We start from the raw sequence: 19654 nt of genomic DNA, 5'->3' as shown, positions 1-19654 counted from the left end.
ATGATGGAGGGCATTGAAGGGATTCGGGTATATGTAGATGACATCATCGTCTGGTCTACAACGTGTCTTCCGGAGAATCCATGAGCATGGCCTCCGCCTCAACAGAGCCAAATGCTCCTTTGGTCAACCAGAATTCATCGCCCACCACAGAGACTGAGGGCGGGATTCTCTGCTCCCCACGCAGCGTGGGAGAATTGCAGGAGGGCCCCCCGACAAATTTCACGCCCCCCTCGTGCTCCCCGCGATTCTCTTTCCCCCCCCCCCCCCCGCTCGGAAGAATCGCCGCTCGCCGTTTTTCACGGCGAACGGCGATTCTCCGACCCGGATGGGCCGAGTGGCCTGCCGTTCGCGGCCGTTTCACGATGGCGGCAACCACACCTGGTCGCTGCCGTCGTGAAATGGGAGTGAAAAGCCCGTTTGGGGCTTGTAGGTGGCCTAGAAAGGAAAGAGCACCACGACTGTGCTCGGGAAGGGACAGGCCCGCGATCGGTGCCCACCGATCGTCAGGCCGGCGTCCAAATCGGACGCATTATTTCCCCTCCGCCGCCCTGCAAGAGCAAGCTGCCACGTCTTGCGGGGCAGCTGAGGGGAAAGACGGCCACCGCGCATGCGCGGGTTCGTGCCGTCAGCGTCATGACGTCAGCCGCGCATGCGCGGGTTGGAGCCGGCCAACCTGCACATGTGCAGCTGATGTCATTAGGCGCGCCGGCCACATCATTCTCGGCGCGACGCCCCCGCGGCCGAGATTTACGGATCGCCACTCCTATCCCGCCGGGAGGGAAGAATAGGGGGCGAGGAGCGGCCTCCGAGTACGTCGTGAAACTCGGCCGAGTTCACGACGGCCCTCCCGATTTTTCCCGGGAGCGGTGAATTCCGCCCTGTATTTATAAACTGCCTTAACTTCTGCACTCGCTAAACTCATGAATTGATTGTTTCGTTACCCTGTTTATTAATTCACTAGTTTGTACATTCATGTTCTGCTTTGTGTTACATACAGTCAATCTGCACCAGACACCTTCCCGTGTAAATATGTTAGAACTTTGGATATAGTCCTATAAATATGCTCACATATACCCCTAATAGTCAGGAACATTCACATAACCACACTATTTATTGCCACGTAAACATATTTTTTTTAAAAAGGGGAGATGTCATAATATACACACAAGTATAGGATGGTGCATAGACACACACTGACTGACATACTGCAAGACCAATCAACACACAGAACATAGCAGCCAATCACCAGACAGGGCATGGTCACTATAATGCCAGAGGGCACTAGTTTTTCCACTCATTCGGGATGCAGCCTCTGAGACAGCCAGAGTCTGTAATCAATAGTACGAACATCTATCATGTGCTAGCAGTATACTCTGGTCAGGTTAGCCATAGGTCTTCAGTCAACCTAACATAGTGTTGACCCACAGTGCAAGTATGTTTAACAGCTCAGTTAAATAAAATAGAGTTGTACTTCTACAAGTGTTGGCAGCCTGTCTCTTCTACTGCTCTGGTAAACGCAGTCATCACAGACCCAGCACATCGGGTTTTATTCTTTCATTTTCCAGTACTTCCCTGCAACACACATGGGCTTTGCATCTTGATTTGGATTGGCACAATTAGTAAAGCCGTACCGCAAGAAATCATCTTTCTACTGCTTTGTTCCGGATTTCAGCTTCTTCTTAATGGGTTGTTCATCAGAGACCCTGGAGCTCACACCGGTTCTGCTTTGTCCTGCCGTAGACTCTCCTGAGAAAGTTCTCTCCAGCAGATTTAGTTGTGAGATCCTGGCCTGTTTGCATTTTTGGCCCTCTCTTCCTTATTGCATACTGATCCATCTTCAGTTTCTCACACACTCCTGTTGCTTGCTTCCTGGCAGCTACAAAATGGAGGAATCTCTCCTCCATGATTTTGCGGCCAAATCACAGATCGCGTAACGTCTGTGTACATGCCAGGTCTGTGACCTGCTCTTTGCTGCCACTTCTGGTGGGAAGACTCTGTTGTTTGAAAAAAGATATTTGGTCCTGGGGCAGCGCACTAACGTCAGGAGGAGATGGTACTGGGACTGCACGTTGACATCAGGAGGTGGCAGTATTGCCCACTGGGCACTGGGCTTGCGCACTGCTGGTATCTGCCTGAGGGGGTATGCATGCAGACCGCATTCTTTTTTTAAAACAGCACATGGCGTCCCATGAGTTTAATTTGTGAAGACTGATAAATTATAATACACCACTATGGTGACACAATTGCAGAGGTGTCAAACATGTACAGATTTCACATGCTGGCCCTTAATTAACAGGATGGGGTTCCACTCCCTGACATTCAACTTGTGTGCAATCACCACCTCAAGATCATCAGAGGGAGTGTGAACAACAGACACATCCTGTGGCAGTCTGTAGATCCCCGGCCACTTTGAGGGTAACTCAGGACGACCGGTTGGCTCTTGGGGATTAAGGGGTCCAGCTGAGGTCCTGGCTAATAATGCCAGTACGGAGGCCGGAGACTTGCTATAACGAGGTCTATGTGGCTACCCGGGCCACATAACATGAGAGGCTTCAGGTGTAACGAGATTTACTGGTGTACAAGCGTGACCCGAACTGTCCCCAGCTACATATGGTGCCCCCCCACCCCCCCTCACAGTGCTCTGTTAGTGATCCTCAATCTCCTTAGCTATCCATGCTCTGCTGTTGCAATTAAATGTGTCCCCAGGACACACATCAGAAGTGGAGGCTTACCGCACCCTGTGGCCTTTATTGCCCCTGGAGGGTCCCAGGCGATCTGCCAGTAGCATATGCCTCGCCATGCCACCCTGTTCTATCTGCTGACCCCGAGGTGCACCGTTGTCACAAGGCAGGGGGGGGGGGGGGGGAGACTCGGGGTTGGCCTCCAGCGCTCCCTCCTCCCAATCGATGGCGGTAGAGCCCTGGGGGTCACCTTGGGACTCACCCGGCAATTCCCGCTCGCTACCACACTTAGAAGCTTTTCCAATAAATCGTGCCGAGAGTTAACTTTTTGAGTCCAATGTCCCTCCTTGGGAACGGAGGAGCAGAAATGTCTGTCTGCTGCTACCATTACATTGTTATTACCCTGTCCCCTCCACTCCCCGCCCAGATCCTCAGCCCCTGCTTGATTGGCTTCCTGTGCCATGCTGTTTGCTCATCCACCTTGCATATCTCACTCTCATCCATACAGACTGCGAGATTCTCAAAGCCTTCCTGTCCCTGTCCATTGGCCAAATCAGGCAACCCTATTCTAAGGGGTGTGGCTACCTCCTGGGTATGACAGTGGTTAGCACAGTTGCTTCACAGCTCCAGGGTCCCAGGTTCAATTCCCGGCTTGGGTCACTGTCTGTGCAGAGTCTGCACGGTCTCCCCGTGTCTGTGTGGGTTTCCTCCGGGTGCTCCGGTTTCCTCCCACAGTAGAAAAGATGTGCAGGTTAGGTGGATTGGCCATGCTAAATTGCACTTTGTGTCCAAGAAAGGTTAGATGGGGTTACAGGGATAGGGTGGAGGTGTGGGCATAGGTAGGGTGCTCTTTCCAAGGGCCGAATGGCCTTCTTCTGCACTGTAAATTCTATGAGGTGTCCAGGTAACTTTCTCCCTTCCAGAGTATCACAGTATCTGCAGCTCTGTCTCCAGCTCAGTGACTCTGAGCAGAAGCTCCTCAAGCTGCAGTCACTGCAGATGTGTTTGCCTGGACAGCACAGGCATACTCCGTGGAGTTCCCACATTCTGCAGTCGCAACACATCCCCTGCCCTGCCACCTTTATTAGGTGTTAATTAAGTTATTTTCTAAATTAATGTATAATTAATAAATCCTACTAATCCCATGAATTTTATTACTGGTAAACATTACTCCCACTAATAAAATCTATAGTCACTAATGAATTACACACATTTTCAAAGATAAACACGCACAATACTCACCAATCAGTCATTTCCCTGTAACATCAGACTTTGTGAGGGTTTTTCAGCAGGTGGTCAGTCCAGACTGGCGAGCCTCTAAGAATTTACTAGGTCCACGCTCTCTTTCACTGCCCCTTTCACAAGTCTCACCAGGATCAGATTAGCCATGATCTTACTGAATGGCAGAACAGGTTTGAGGGGCTGAATGGCCTTCTCCTGCTCCTATTTCTTACATTCCTACCCACCAAGCACATTCATAGCATTAGCGTTACCCTCTCAGTACTCGGGGGGCAGGGGGAAGCATGTGTAGGTTTTCCACGAGTATTGCTAGCTGTGCTGAGGAGTATTCATTGAGGTTTCATCATGTGCCTCCCCCACATCGATGGTCCCCTCTAACCACCCTTTGCTGTGCGGATTTGTTTTTTGCACTGTGGAATCACTTTACAATAGCTGTGAAGCTGTACATGTGCACACCTGGAAGGGATCACTTCTTGAGGGGCTGTTTAGCACAGGGCTAAATCGCTGGCTTTGAAAGCAGACCAAGGCAGGCCAGCAGCACGGTTCAATTCCTGTAACAGCCTCCCCAAACAGGTGCCGGAATGTGGCGACCAGGGGCTTTTCACAGAAACTTTATTTGAAGCCTACTTGTGACAATAAGCAATTTTCATTTCATTTGTGCAGTCTGTTTTGGCATTGTGTTAGTTCAACATTGCCATGGACTCGTGCATTGCACTCCTCTCATTGGTTCATCCTCATAGAGAATGCCTTGCCACGGTCACTTGGAAAGAGAACACACTGGTACGCATATTTTTTTAAAAAATCACTTATGGGATGTAGGCATCGCTGCCCATCCCTATTGCCCTTGAGAAGCTTGGCTATCGCCTACATCAGGGGTGGGCAAACTACGGCCCGCGGGCCGCATGCGGCCCGCCAAAGGTATTTCTGCGGCCCACCAAGTCATTTAAAAAAAAAAAAAATTTTTTTTTAAAAAAAATTTTTTTTTTTTTTTTTTTTAAATTTTTTTAAGGTTAATGGGGGGGGGCTGTTGGGTTACTTACTGGTATAGGGTGGATACATTGACTTGAGTAGGGTGATCATTGCTCGGCACAACGTCGAGGGCCGAAGGGCCTGTTCTGTGCTGTACTGTTCTATGTTCTATATGAGGCGCCCAGAATCATAACCGGGTGAAGTAATTATTTTACTTAATATACTATGCGGCCCTTTGTGAATTGTGAATTTCTGAATGTGGCCCTTGCACGGAAAAGTTTGCCCACCCCTGGCCTACATTCACCCCCACCATCTGGCCTGGGCTTGCAAAATCCTACCAACTGTCCTGGCTTAAGACAGTTCACACCTCTTTAACCTGCGATTCTCCCTCTCTCCAGTCACACTGTCTGGACCTGTAAAAACTTAATTACCTGCAAAGACTCGCATTCAAAGTATCATCTTGCATCATTGGCTTTGTCTATATATGTGTTTGTGTAACCCACCTCTTCACTCACCTGGGGAAGGAGCAGTGCTCCGAAAGCTAGTGATTCCAAACAAACCTGTTGGACTTTAACCTGGTGTTGTAAGACTTCTTACTGTGCTCACTTTCTTTGGGTGAAGACGGTTCTCCTGAATTCCTTATTGGATTCATCAGTAACTATCTTATATTTAAGGCACCTCATTTTGGCCTTCCAAATGGTGGAGACATCTTCTCGATCCCAATGATATTGAATCCTTTCATAATCTTAAAGACCTCTCTATCAGATTACAGCTCAGCCTCTTTTCTAGAGAAGAGGTCCTTTCTTCAAACTCAAAGTGTTCAAAAGAAACGGAAAAACTTAAAAGCAGAATTTTGACAAACGCCTCCCATGACTTTCCCTCCCTCAGAGACTTGTCCTGGAGATCAATCTTCAACTCCTAGAGACGCTGGGGCAAACCCATTGTCCGCACTTTACTTTCAAAGCAACAGAGATATTTCAAAGAAAAACACCAAACTTCAGCGATTTTGTCGTTACATCAAAAAATAGCCATAAATAAAACTTTATTCTTTCAGTTCCTTCACAAGCCTCATGACATCATTTTCCTGGGGAGGGGCGGGGTGGGGAAGAGGGAAGGTCAGCACCCACACTTCCAATATTATTGACTGTCATAAAGAGTAATGTGGACAGAATAAAATTCAGCACATGAGATTATGGTTCTTTCAAAAAGAAATTGGTAGCGTGACGAATTAACACTCTTACAGAAACTTGGTGGTGGGAGCAGGGGTGCAGAAGAGAGGGAGATCTCTTGTTCCAAAAAGTTCCAATTCTTAATTTCAACATCTTGTTTCCTTTCTTTCCTCTCTCGCTCCTCCATCATCGCCATCTCCTCCAATTGTGCCCACAGCATCACGCGCATGAGCTGTGTCCATTGTCAGCCTTGCCCTTTCCAAAGTTCATTTATGGTAATGGACGCCCTGGTTGCTGTTAATTTAATTTTTAATTTTTTTTTTTTAAAAACGGATAAAATCTATAGCAGCAGCAAGCAAACTCTGTGACGGGAAGGCAAGAGTAATATCCCAGAACGGAAAAACAAAGTTTAAACAAAAGAAGTCCTCGTTGGTTGTAACGTGCTTCCCCCCAAAAAAGAAAAAAAGGTACATTGTCCCGTGTTTCTTTTCATCTGCCGTCGGCGGGGGTTCGACTGAGAGATGCCATTACACGAGCAAAGCGCTCGCAGAGTTCATGCGTGGAGAAGGAAGGTAGTTTTGGCAGCTCGCGGAAAGCTTTAATCTCAGTCGAGCAGTCCAGCAGCTTTGGCAGGAAGTCGGTCAGTTTCTCTTGTAGGTTGGCTGCAAAAGGGAGTCAGAGGGGCAAGCATTATTGGTTTAAAAAATGACATTTGCCAAAGCACTGGCCGTAAGTGACGCAATGCTTTCCACCTTTAATGCGCCCACTGATTCACACAAGCAGTTCCACAGCAGGTCTACTTGATACATGTCACATAACACAAATCTGCTGTCTGCGCACGTTTCACTGACAACAACATGACTAACCCCCCACCGGGTCAGAGAATCACCGGGGTTCGGCGTGAATCCCGCCCTCGCCGTCCTCCAAATTCTCCCGCCCCCCAAAATCCGGCCCGGCGTGAGTAGTGCCGCCCGCCTTGGAGAATGGCGGGGACCGGTGCGACTCAATGGGCCCCGGGGCTCCACGAATTCTCAGGCCTGCGACGGGCCGAAGTCCCACCTGTTCTTTGCCAGTCCCGCTGGTGTAAATTAGAGTAGGTCCCACGGGCGGCCTCTGAGGTTCTTTGGGGGGGGGGGGGGGGGGGGGGGGCGTGGGAGGATCTGGCCTCGCGATCGGGGCCCACCAAACTGCGGGCGGGCCTGTGCCGTGGGGGCACTCTATCCTTCTGCACCGGAGGCTGTGGCCCTCCGCCATTCCTGGTGTGGAAGCGAAGCCCTCTGCGCATGCGCGGGGATGATGCCAGCACACCTGGCGCTCCTGCGCATGCGCCGACTCGCGGAGGCCCATCAGCGCTGGCCGGTGGAGGCCATTCGGCGCCGGTTGGCATGGCTCCAAGCCCCTTTCCCGCCGGTCGGCGGAGTGCAAACCACTCCGGGACGGGCCTAGCCCCTGAAGGGCGGATGTGGGGGCGGCCCGACGCCAGAGTGGTTCACGCCACATCCGTCCCGCCGAGACCCCCCGCCCCGCTGGGTGGGGGAGAATCCCGCCCCTGATGTCTGAACGATATTTGGAGAGATGCAAGTCTTTCTTTTAATCATAAAAATACCTAAAGTATTCATGTTAAACATCAACCAGAGGTATGACTTTAGGAGGTGGACAGTATGATCTCTGGTAACTCTGGTTTCCCTTGCGTTCTAATCTCTATTTGGTCATACCTCCCAGTGTTCCTATCACTTCTATCACAATCTTTCAGTAATATTTCCAATGTTCAATGCTGTGCAAACACTTGAAATGAGAATTCCTTTGCCTATCGCAGTGTAATAAAATTAAAAATGCAATTCTCAGGATGTGGGCATTTTGGGAAGGCTGACATTTTATTGCCTGTCCTCAGCTGTCCTTGAGGAGGTAGAAGTGGGCCTTCTCCTTGAACCGTGCTGTGTGTGGTAGAGGTGATACCAGAGTGTCGTTAGGCAGGGAGTTCATGATTTGGGCAGTGGCCATGAAGGAATGGCTGTTATATGCTGAAGCCAGGACTGGTGTGTGAGAGACTTGGGCGGGGAACTGGGGACGTTTATGGTGCTCCGCATCCCACTGATGCTCAAGGACACTCTCACTCTTCCGTCCCTGGTTTCCTAGCTCCCCATCCTTTGCTACTTATCACATATTGAATACACTTCAGACTCACTGTCCTGCAGTATCAACAACCCTATGCCCCTCTACAGTCTTCAGATGGATTTCCAATCGCAAACCAGTCAGCACCAAGCAGCACGTCTTACAGACATTGCAATGCCTGAACCATGAATATTTCCACACTGCAGCTAATAGCAAAATTTGCTTTTAAATCTACACATCTAGTAATATATTCAACATACTGGATGCAAAAATATCCAGTTATTCTTTAAGGCTGCTTTCACCAGAAGAGTTTTCAATAAATCGACAATCTCAACAATTTAAATCATGGACAATTCTTCATCCATTATTCGAGTTTTTTGATTCAATCGACCTTTTGTTGCCTTTTATTTCTTTGACACATCCTCGAGATAGAAAGACCATCTTGCTTTCTCCATTGAATAAATCATTCAACTGTACATATTTTAGTACAATTTTTTTCTGACACATTTTCAGAGTCTTAAAACCATACAGGCTTATAGCATAGAGAGGCCTTTCAGCTCATCCTGTCTGTGTCTGCACTTTGGATGGGCTGTCCGATTTATTCCCACATCCCAGCTTTCTCCCCCATGACCCCATCAATCAGACCTCTTCCAAGCACAAGCCCAAATGTTCCTTCTGAAAGTCTTACTTAATCTCATTCCACCATCCTTTCCGAAAGTGCGATCCTGATCTTAACAACCCTCTGGATGGAATCAGTTTTCATTTCCCCTCTGGTTCTTTAAACTCTGACCTCTGGTTATACTGATCCACTTGCCAGTGGCGAAGGTTTCTCCTTTCCTGCTCATCAAAACCCCTGATAACTTTGAACGCTTGATTTTAAGCCGCCTTTACTTAAAAAAATCTCCTTTCTCTTCCCCTACACCCCGTTAAAAATATCCACTTCCTTAGTCTGCAACTTTACTGACTATTAACCGTAACAATGAATATAGGAACAATTTGAGAGCCATATGTATATATTATCTTGAACTTATTTGTTGAAGTCACATCAGATGTGCGGCATTGAAACAGGGCATTCGGCCCATCCAATCCATGCGGTGTTTATACTCCCCTTGAGCCTCTTCCCATTTTTCCTCATCAAAATCTCCCATCATAACCTCTACTCCCTTGCCCTACCCCCCATATGCTTGTCGAGTTTCCCCTTAAATACATCCAAACTATCTGCTTCAATCACTCCCTGCGGTAGCGAGTTCCACCTTCTCACCACTCTCTGGGTAAAGACGTACCTTCTGAATCCCCCATTGGATTTCTTGGGGGTCTCATATCGATGGTCTTTAGTTTTGCTCTCCCCCCCACCCCACCCAAGAAGAAGCAGTCTCTCTAGATCCACTCTAGCAAAACCGTTCATCATTTTAACCACCCCTATTAGGTCATTCCTCAGCCTTATTTTTCCAAGACCTCTGCACCCCCTCCAGTGCCTCCATATCCTTTTCATATTACAGCGATCCAAAATGCACGACATATTCCAAGTGTGGTTTAACCAAGGTTCAATACAGGTTTAGCACAACTCCCCTACTTTTCAATTCTGTCCCCATAGAAATACATCATGTTTGGCTTGCTTTTTAAAAAATGGCCTCATTAACCTGTGGCGTAACCTTTAGTGACTGATGCATTTGTACTCAGAGATCTCTTTGTTCCTCTACCCCACCTGGGTTCACACCTTCCAAATAATAAGTGACCTCCTTATTCTTCACACCAAGTCTTCTATGGAATGCCTGCAATACTTCCAACTCTGGTCGATTAGTAAGTGTGTTTTTTTTTGTATGTTTCAAAGAACAACCTTAAATGACACTGGAACCAGAATGTTTGTTCCACATTTTGCACAATGCAAAGTCATGTTGGTTCTTTTTGGTTTTTATATCCTCATAAAGGCATAATAACTGCATACAATACCCCCAACCGCAGCTTAACTAAAAAAAACCCTACCACTTAATCAGCACTCCCTCCCCCTACTGCTTCTGACAAAGTAACCTGCCGGACTTTCTACCCACATCTCCAAAGGCCTCTGAAGCCAATTTTCATCTCACTGGTCTGTAAATCTGGACACTTTGCTATTGTCTTCAGATTTTAAATAATTCAGAAAAATACTTCTCTCACACCATTCATAAACTATGACATAAGAACTTTAAAAAGGTAATTCTTTTGTGGGATGTAGATGTCGCTGGCCAGGCCAGCATTTGTTGACTATTCTGAATTGCCCTTGAACAGAGTGGCTCGCTAGGCCGTTTCAGAGTCAACCACACTTGTGGGTCTGGAGTAGGCGAGACCAGGCAGATTTCCTTCCCCAAACGACATTGAGTGAACCGGATGGAGTTTTACCCCAATCGATGATAGTTTCATCGTCTGAGGCCAGCTTTCAATTCCAGGTTTTTATTAATTGAATTGAATTTCCAGTGGTGGGATTTGAACCCATGTTATCACAGCATTAGCCTGGGCTTCTGAATTATTAGTCAGTCTCAATGCCACTACGTCACTGTCTTCCACCCGAGGGTTTCGGCCCAACCAATCCATGATGGTGTTCATCCTACACACGAGCAGGGCCTGCGTGGTTTAGCAACCAGCAGGTGAAATTGACAAAGGAATGTATTTTTCAGTCTGAGCTATTGCATAGTGGTTTACCTGGGGAAGTCCCTGGGTGTTAATGTGCTTTCAGTCCCTGGAAAGTTAATTTGTTTTTCAGCTTGGGGAGATGAGATAATTGCTGGGTGGAGTCAGGGGAGGCAGCGAGACATTTTGAAAGAATTAGAGAGACAGGGGCGGTACGGTGGCACAGTGGTTAGCATTGATGCCTCAGAGCACCAGGGACCTGGGTTCAATTCGGGCCTTGGGTGACTGTCTGTGTGGAGTTTGCACATTCTCCTTCTGCACTGTTTAATTGGAAATTTAGTAGACGGTGTTAAAGGATAATTGTAAGCTGTTCTTTCTTCGGATATAATTGTGTCCCTTTGTTCTTTGTCCCTTTATATAAAATATTTAGAACATAGAACAGTACAGCACAGAACAGGCCCTTCGGCCCTCAATGTTGTGCCGAGCCATGATCACCCTACTCAAACCCACGTATCCACCCTATACCCGTAACACAACAACATCCCCCTTAACCTTACTTTCATTAGGACACTACGGGCAATTTAGCATGGCCAATCCACCTAACCCGCACATCTTTGGACTGTGGGAGGAAACCGGAGCACCCGGAGGAAACCCACGCACACAGGGGGAGGACGTGCAGACTCCACACAGACAGTGACCCAGCCGGGAATCGAACCTGGGACCCTGGAGCTGTGAAGCATTTATGCTAACCACCATGCTACCCTGCTGCCCCAGATTTGCATCCCTTTGTTCTAGATCTTGTCAAGCATTGGAAATAGACTGTTTCAGTCTACCCAATCCCTTCAAAATAAATCATTCGAAAACTTGTTCTAACACCAGTATAGCCCATTTCTGGTGATAATTAGATGTTTAGGACTCTTTGCTTTCTTTCAACTTGATTGTTTAAAATCTAGTTCAATATACTTTATCTCGGAACCTCCTGAACATCTCTTTCATGTCAGGTCTCTAAATCTGGATAGCTCAAAAGTCACCCAACAATACTTACTTTTCATTTCTTGCCCCAGATAAGAGCACCATCGGTTTCTCATGTCCTCTACAGCCACAATATCTTTCTCCTCCATTTCATCCACCAACAGCAAGGGCAGACAGGGTACGACCAACTCATTCATGGTAGTGAGACCTTCCTCAACTTCTTGGTCGTCTCCAGACTCGAAGAGAGCTGCAGCACGCTCATTCAGCTTCTACCAAAAGCACAGCAAAGCAACGTGTCAAACCGCCTTCAATCTCGGGATGAAACATAATGCATTCGAGGGGTTACTGAAGATATTTTCCGGAATGGTCCCAGAGATAAAGGATTATCGTTATGTAGACAGACTAGATAAGTTGGAGTTGTTCAGCTTAATCTAAAGAAGGCTAAGAGGAGATCTGATCAGACGCTTTTGAAATCGTTAAGGTTTCAGGCAGAGCAATGAAATGCAATATTCTATGCCTCTATTTATAAAGCCCAGGATCCATAAGCCTTTTGTAAAAACTGCTTTCTCAACCTGCCCTGCCCCTTCAATGATTTGTGTACATACACCCCCCGATCTCTCTGTTCCTGCAACTCCTTCAACACTATGCCTTTTATTTTTATATTTTACTCGCTATCACAAGTGTAAAAACTCTTCCTGTTGATTCACTTATTTCCCATTTCTTTTACTCTGTTGTTCGCAGTTTTTGACCCATGGATATTTAATGGACATATACCTTTAAGTCGAGCGGGGGAAGTGAGGAACTCAAAAGTTGCGAAATAATAAACTGGGCTGTGAAGATTTAGATTTTTAACTAGAGAAACTCAGACTTTCTGGCACCTGAAAGATTGGGAGGGATTTGGTTCAATTGGTTGGCCGATGGTCAATGAATTGGCCAAACACCATGGGTGGGATTCTCCCAAATCCCCCAATGGCCTGACGCCGGCGTAAAGAAATGGCTCGAACCACTCCGGCGTCGGGCCAACCAGAAGTTGCGGAATCCTCTGCACTTCCGGGGGCTAAGCCGGCGGCGGAGGGGTTTGCACCACGCCAAACGGCACCGAAGGGCCGCTGCGAGTTAGCGCATGCGCAGAACTGCCGGCATGGTTCAGTGCATGCGCAGACCAAGCTGGCGTATTCTTGCGCTTGCGCAGGGGGTGTCTTCTGTAGGGCTCCACAATGGCTGGCGCGGAAGGAAGGAGTGCCCCCACGGCACAGGCCCGCCCGCAGATCGGTGGGCCCCGATCACGGACCAGGCCACCATGGGCCCCCCCCCCCCACCCCTCCCGCGCCTGAAAACCGGTGCCGGAGAATACGGCAGCCGGCATCGGAGTGGCGAGGCGGGATTCACGCCGCCCCCCAGGGATTCTCAAACCCGGCAGGGGGTCGGAGAATCCTGCCCTGTATTCTGCCCGGCAATGGACCATGGTTGTCTTCAGTCAGGTGGGAGGTTTTCTGAGGACCCAGGAAGGAACTAAAACACTGCAGGACACCGAGAGTAGAAGCTATGAGTTGCTCTCTTTCTCAAAAAGCTTCTCTGCTTCCTGGTTTCTGAATCTGCAGAGATCCTGATGAATCTACAGTAAAAAACCATTACAGACGGAAAGCAAGAACCCCCAAGTGAAGGCCTACACTTAAGGGTGTACTGGAAGACGTGCATCTGAAACAGACATTTATCCTTTTCACTTTTTGTATTATTCTCCTTTCCACTCTGTGTTTGTCTGTCTTGTGTGTGTTGAGGATGGGGCGAGTTAAAGAGGGTTAGGAAGTAGATAATAGTGAACCAGTTGTACTTGTTGCCTATTAAATTACAGTTACTTATTCATAAAAATTGTGTTTAAATTTACAAACCTGGTGACTGTAGTTATTGGGCAGTCATAGACCAAAGACTTTGGGTGTTGTCTAAGAATGAATAGTTAATTTCAATTATGTTGCGACTCCAGGTTAAGGGGGGGCTGAAATTGACTGTGCACTAGCACAGGGAATAGTGGAGGTGAATAGCAGCTGCATTTGTCATGTGAGTGTCCCTTTAATAAATGTTTTTGTCTTATCACATGGCTTTAGTGATGTCATTATGTGGGTGCAGCTTGGCTGTGTTCTGAGAGTTTTTACTTTAGTTTTGGGTTGGGAGCTGGCTGTGGCTCTGAGTTTTATTTTCGCTTTGAGTTTGGACTGGCTTTGTACTGCACAGGTTGAAAGAAGGGTTTCTCTATCTTTATTTTAAAAGCTGTTTCCAGACTGCTTGATAACGTAAAATAAATAATTGTTTTCTGGAAGGAATTCAAACCTGCTGTTTTGGGAAGGAAACAAGAGCATCCATACCAAGTCTTAAAGACAGTAAGAGGGTAGTGTGCTGGGCCACACATTTGAAAAGGGGTTTCTGGTTTATGGGATCTTGTTATTGAATTGGAACAGTTAAAGGGGGAATTCATTAAGGGTTATACATAGAGTGCTGTAGCTGTGTGGGGTATTTATGTTTGTAGTTGATAAAAATGCTTACTGTGTGTGTTTATAAAACTGTTAACTAAAGTCGTAAAGTAAAGTTTTTTTTTTAAAAAGCGCCTAAGACCTCTACTGAATAACACCTGAAAGGCAAGCTCTGTGCTCTTCATAACCAAAATCAGTTGTAAGTCAGGTGAACTCCATGATATACTTTGGAGTTTTCTAAACCCTGGCCCATAACACATTCAAGAGGAAGTGAGATAAATACATGACGGGTAAAGGAATAGGATACATTGATGAGGTGAAATGGAAAATTGTGGGAGGAGACATGTGTGAAGCATAAGGATCACGATAGTTTAGTTGGGCCAACTAGTCTGTTTCTGTGCTTTAAATTCTATGTTACGAATTATATGTAAAACGCATTATTTTCCAAATTAGTCATGCTCACAGATGAGCTACATCTTTCATTATGTAATTATTAACTTAATAAAAAGACGAGATGCACAGTAAAACTCCCACTCTTCTGCCCATATGCCTCAGACGTCACTTTTCTGTACTGGTGAGATGTTTTTCTGTGTCCCCTACCCCCCACCTCGGGTTTGAGTGTTAACTTAGTTTTAATTAAAGAGAGGGAGACTGCAAGGTGCTCCCTCAGTAGAAGCTAGGTTGAGATTTCCAAAACTCAACAGAGTCCGAACCATTCCAGCCAACAGAAGGGAAGTTTCACCCCAGGAGTCATGGTGAGAGTTGAACCAATGTCCATCAGATATTAAGAGGGCAGTGCCTTAATCAATATTTCAAACACCATTAACACCACCAGGATATGCCTGATGTACAAGTCACAGCTTTCATATATGTTATTATGGCCAGTGAATAAAGGGGAATTTATAACCATCACAAATTTACATGGAGCAGGCTGTATTAGCAAAACGGCAAATGTTACGTTTTGACTCAAGTGAGTCATTGATCGAGGCCGCCTGTAGGAATATATTAATTATGCACCGTTTGTGTCGTCAACTGTACTTACGAGCAAACATTCTCGCCTATAATGTGACATCAGCTCTTCATCATGCCCTCTGTATATCCCTTTTGACAGCAGCTCTTTGTTGTATTGGTAAGCATGGATAAGGTACATCAAAGCTTCATTGTAGCTGAAAAAAGGTCCACAGGTTACTCATCACGTCAGGTAATATGTGCCGCAACCTGAAGAAGAACAAGGCACCAGGCCCATGGAAATTCCATGACCTCCAAGTCACCTCCACCATCCTGACTTGGAACTAAATGGAAGTTGTTTCACTGTCGCTCGGTTAATATCCTGAATCCCCCTTCCTAACAGCACTGCAGGTGCGCTTACACCACATGGACTGCAGAGGTAAGAAGGCAGCTCACCACCACCAACTTCTCAAGGGCATATGCATCATGCCAGCGATGCCCATATTCCACGAATGAGCTAAAAGGACGTATTCAAGCAGGCTGCTCTAACGGGAAATGGACCCCTCCTCCTCTGCCACCCATTCATCATGCTTAGACTGATCCTGGGGTTTGGTTTCACAAGTGCTGCCAGTCTAACGGTGTCTCTAGATACAGATCCTAGGTTCTCTGGGCAATGAGCAGACAATTTGACCATGGATGTCACTGTAGCTGAGCCCCACTTACCTTCATTAGAAACCCCCTTTCACGATTCTTGGCAAAGACCAGAGCGATACAGGGACTGAAGGGTTTAAATTGTGAGGCCAGGTTGAAAAACTTGGTTTTTCCTGGTGGGCTGTTCAAGAATCGAGGACTCAATCTTAAAGTTAGAATCGGACCATTTGGAAGGAAAATGTTTTCTCATGTAAGCTCTCTCCACAGAGAGCTGTAGGTGCTTGGGGGTAATTAAAACTTTTTGGGTGGGCTGGTTTAGCTCAGTTAGCTGGACAGTTTGTGATGCAGAGCGAAGCAAGCAGCACGGGTTCAATTCCCAATTCCCGGACTGGCTGAGGTTATTCACAAAGGCCCCGCCTTCTCAATCGTGCTCCTCGTCTGAAGTGTGATGACCCTCAGTTTAAATCACCACCCGTCAGTTCTCCACTCACCCTCAAAGGAGAAAGCAGCTTACGGTCATTTGGGACTATGGCAACTTTTTTGTAGCTACGAGGAGAGATTGGAACAAAGAAGGCTGAGGGGTGAGTTAAGTGATGTGTGCAAAATTATGAGGGGAAGAGATAGAGTGGACAGGATAAAATTGTTTCCCTTGGTGGAGAATTCTAGAACCAGGGGACATAGATTTAAGAATTGATGGAGAAGGAGTAGAGCAGACATGAGGAAGAACTTTTTTTACGCAGAGGTAGTGGGAGTCTGGAATTCGCTGAGTGAGTTGGTGGTGGAGGCAGAGACCTTAAACTCTTTTAAAAAGTACCTGGATCTGCACCTTAAGTGCTGTAAGCTACGGGGCTATGGACCGGGTGCAGGAAGGTGGGATTAGAAAGGACACCTGGGTGCTCTTGAGCTGGCATGGAAAGATGGGCCGAATGGCCTCCTTCTGGGCTGTAACTTTTCTGTGATTTCTCGAGTGAAATTGACAGATTTTTCTTTTGTAAAGGCATCAAGGTATATAATTAAAAGAGGAAAACCACGAAATTATAGACCAGACTAAAATCTGTTGTCGGGAAAATTCCAGAGTCTATAATTAAGGATGGGGTGATGAAACATACTGAAACACTTTGACTGATCTGAGAGAGCCTGCTGGATGCCTGACAAACCTGACTGTTTTTGAAGCGGTGATTAAACAGAGAAATGTCTCTGGATCTTATTTATGTGGCTGTTCCGAAGGCATGTGATCTAGTTCGGAAATTTGCTAAGTGACAGGACACAGAGAATGATGGACAAATATTGTAATTCGCAGCATGTGATAAGTAATGTCCTACAAGGTGCTTGTGCCTCACTATGTATTTAATAACAACTTAAATGACTGGATTGAAAGCCACGTATCTTACTTTACCGATGAGGCAGAATGTTAGTGTTGTGCGCCGTTGAGGTGGAAGCAGAAAATGATTGAGTGAATGGGCAAAACTTTGGCAAGTGGAGTTCAATGTAGGCAAATGTGAGATCATTCATTTTGAACCTCTAAAGTATAGAACAGGGGACATTCTGGATGATAAACAGCTTGAAAGGTTGGAGGTCCAAAAGAGGTCATTAGAATGCCATTAACAGGAACAGAACATATTCAAAAAGGCTAATGGAATGGCAGCTTTTATATCGATAGGAATATGCAAGGAAGTATAGTTACAGTTACACAAAGCCTTGGTTAGACCACACCTGGTGAACAGTTCTGGGCATCACAGCTCTGGAAGGATGTGCTGACTTTGGAGGGAGTGTAGTATAGATTTATCAGCATGATACCTGGACTTTCTATTTACTCGTTCGTGGGATGTGGGCATCACTGGTTGGACCAGCATTTATTGCCCATCCCTGAGAGCATGTAAGAATCAACCACATTGCTGTGGGTCTGTAGTCACATGTAGGCCAGACCGGTGATGACGACAGATTTCCTTCCCGAAAGGACATCAGTGAACCAGATGGGTTTCTGCAACAATCAACAATGGTTTCATGGTCACTTATAATTCTAGATTTTTACTGAATTCAAATTTCACCACCTGTAGTGGTGGGATTCGAGCATGACTCCGAGTCTCTGGATACTAGTCCAGCGATAATACCACCATGCCACTGCCTCCAAGGATTACAAAGCGAGATGGCACAAACTAGGCATGTACTCCCTGGAGTTTAGATTGTTAAGTGGTGATCTGATCAAAGTTTTCAAAAACATTACAGGGAGCAAATAGGGTTGATAGAGGAGACCCATTTCCACTGGTTGTGGAGTTCAGGACTAGGGGACAGAGTCTAAACAATAGAGCCAGAGCTTTCAGGGGTGAAATATGCAAACACTTGTATACTCAAAGGATGAAAGAAGTTCAGAACTCTCTTCTGTAAATGGTGATTGGAGCAATTGTTAATTTAATTCTGAGATTGATAGATGTTTCGTTAACCAGAGATACTAAGATACGTTAGACGAAAGCGGGATTATAGACTTAGATTACAGATCCGCCGTGACCCCACTGAATGGCAGGACAATCTTGAAGGAACTATATGGTCTCCTCCTCTTCCTATGAATATAACCTTCTTACCCAGTCTCTCCCCACAGCTAAATCTCTTCATTTACGTATCATCCTGGAGAATTGTCTTTGGTTAGATATCCTTCCTAAAATAAAGCACCCAAAACTGACAAAGTTATTTCCAAATGGCTTCCATTGTTCAGCATCAGTTATGAAGCCGAATATCAAAATGTCAACCCAGAGGTTCAAAGGCTCCTCAGGTTAATCAGTTGGTAGACAGCAGGGTGTCATTCAGAACACAAGATGCCAGGTGCTAGTCCCAGTTTACCTCAAATGAGCTGATCACATAAAACTACGCAGAATTTTACAGTCCACAAACAGGCCATTCGGTCACACCAGACTAGGTCGTCATTTATGCTCCACTCGTGCCTCCTCACGTCTTGTGTGATCTAACCCTATTAGCATACCCTCCTATTCCTATTTTGCTCATGTGCCTATCTAGCTTCACCTTAAATGCACATTTACCATTTACCTCAGCCACTCACCATCGTCGCATGTTGCACATTCTCACCACTTTTTAGGGAGAAGTTTCTTTTGAATTCCTAATTCGATTTATTAGTATCTAATATTTATGGGCCCCAGTTCTGCTACCCCATCCCCCCCCCCCCCCCCCCCCACCACACAAGAGGAAGCAACTTCTTCACGTCTACTCTATCAAACCCCTTCATAATTTAAAAATCCTCTCTCAGGTTACCTCTCAGTCTTCTCTCTTCCAGAGAAAAGATCATCAGCTCATTCAGTCTTTCCTAACAGTTGTAACCTCAGTTCTGGTAACATCCTTGTAATCCTTTCTGCGCCTCCTCCAGTGCCTGTAAATCCTTTTTATGACAAGGACATCAGAACTGTTCACAGTACTGCAAGGGTAGTCTAATGAAGGTTGTATCTACGTTTGGAAGATTAAGGAGTGATTTGTTCTCGTCTTTCCCTCTATTATAAATAATAAACCCTACAGCACTTTTATACTGCTTTTTAAATGGAGAACGGAAATGATAGGAATACCACAATTACTTTCAATGCCACTGGATTAGGGAAGAGGGGAGGACTGGGAGAGATCAGCTTGGACTTTTGTTCCTCTGCGTTGCCCAGTGACCCTCCCCGCAATGCCGGCTGCAAAAAGGTGTGGGTGGCAAGAGGATCAAGCTGGGCCTGCTTCCCCCAGACCATCAGCAATCGCAACTGATTAATGGGTACACGGACCAGATTCCTGTAACCGCCGATAAATTAGCATGTTGTGAGGGGAAAGCTGAACAAGGGATTCTATTGACAGCGAGATTCTT

At 46.4% G+C, this 19654-nt stretch overlaps 1 protein-coding gene across 5 annotated transcripts in view; it reads right to left on the bottom strand.

The window, feature by feature from the left end:
- Positions 1–5980: 5980 nt before the first annotated feature.
- Positions 5981–19654, bottom strand: part of usp25 (ubiquitin specific peptidase 25) — a 192908-nt gene continuing 179234 nt past the window's right edge. For all 5 annotated transcript variants that reach the window (XM_038801374.1, XM_038801375.1, XM_038801376.1 and 2 more), the window contains 3 exons: positions 15254–15377; positions 11820–12015; positions 5981–6720 (listed from right to left, as the gene is read on the bottom strand). In XM_038801374.1, coding sequence (XP_038657302.1) covers positions 6548–6720; positions 11820–12015; positions 15254–15377 — 493 coding nt within the window. In that variant the 3' untranslated portion in view covers positions 5981–6547. The remainder of the gene's footprint in view (positions 6721–11819; positions 12016–15253; positions 15378–19654) is intronic.

Source organism: Scyliorhinus canicula, chromosome 7 (assembly GCF_902713615.1).
Source record: "Scyliorhinus canicula chromosome 7, sScyCan1.1, whole genome shotgun sequence".
NCBI lineage: Eukaryota > Metazoa > Chordata > Chondrichthyes > Carcharhiniformes > Scyliorhinidae > Scyliorhinus > Scyliorhinus canicula.
This window is presented reverse-complemented; position numbering and strand designations above follow the sequence as displayed.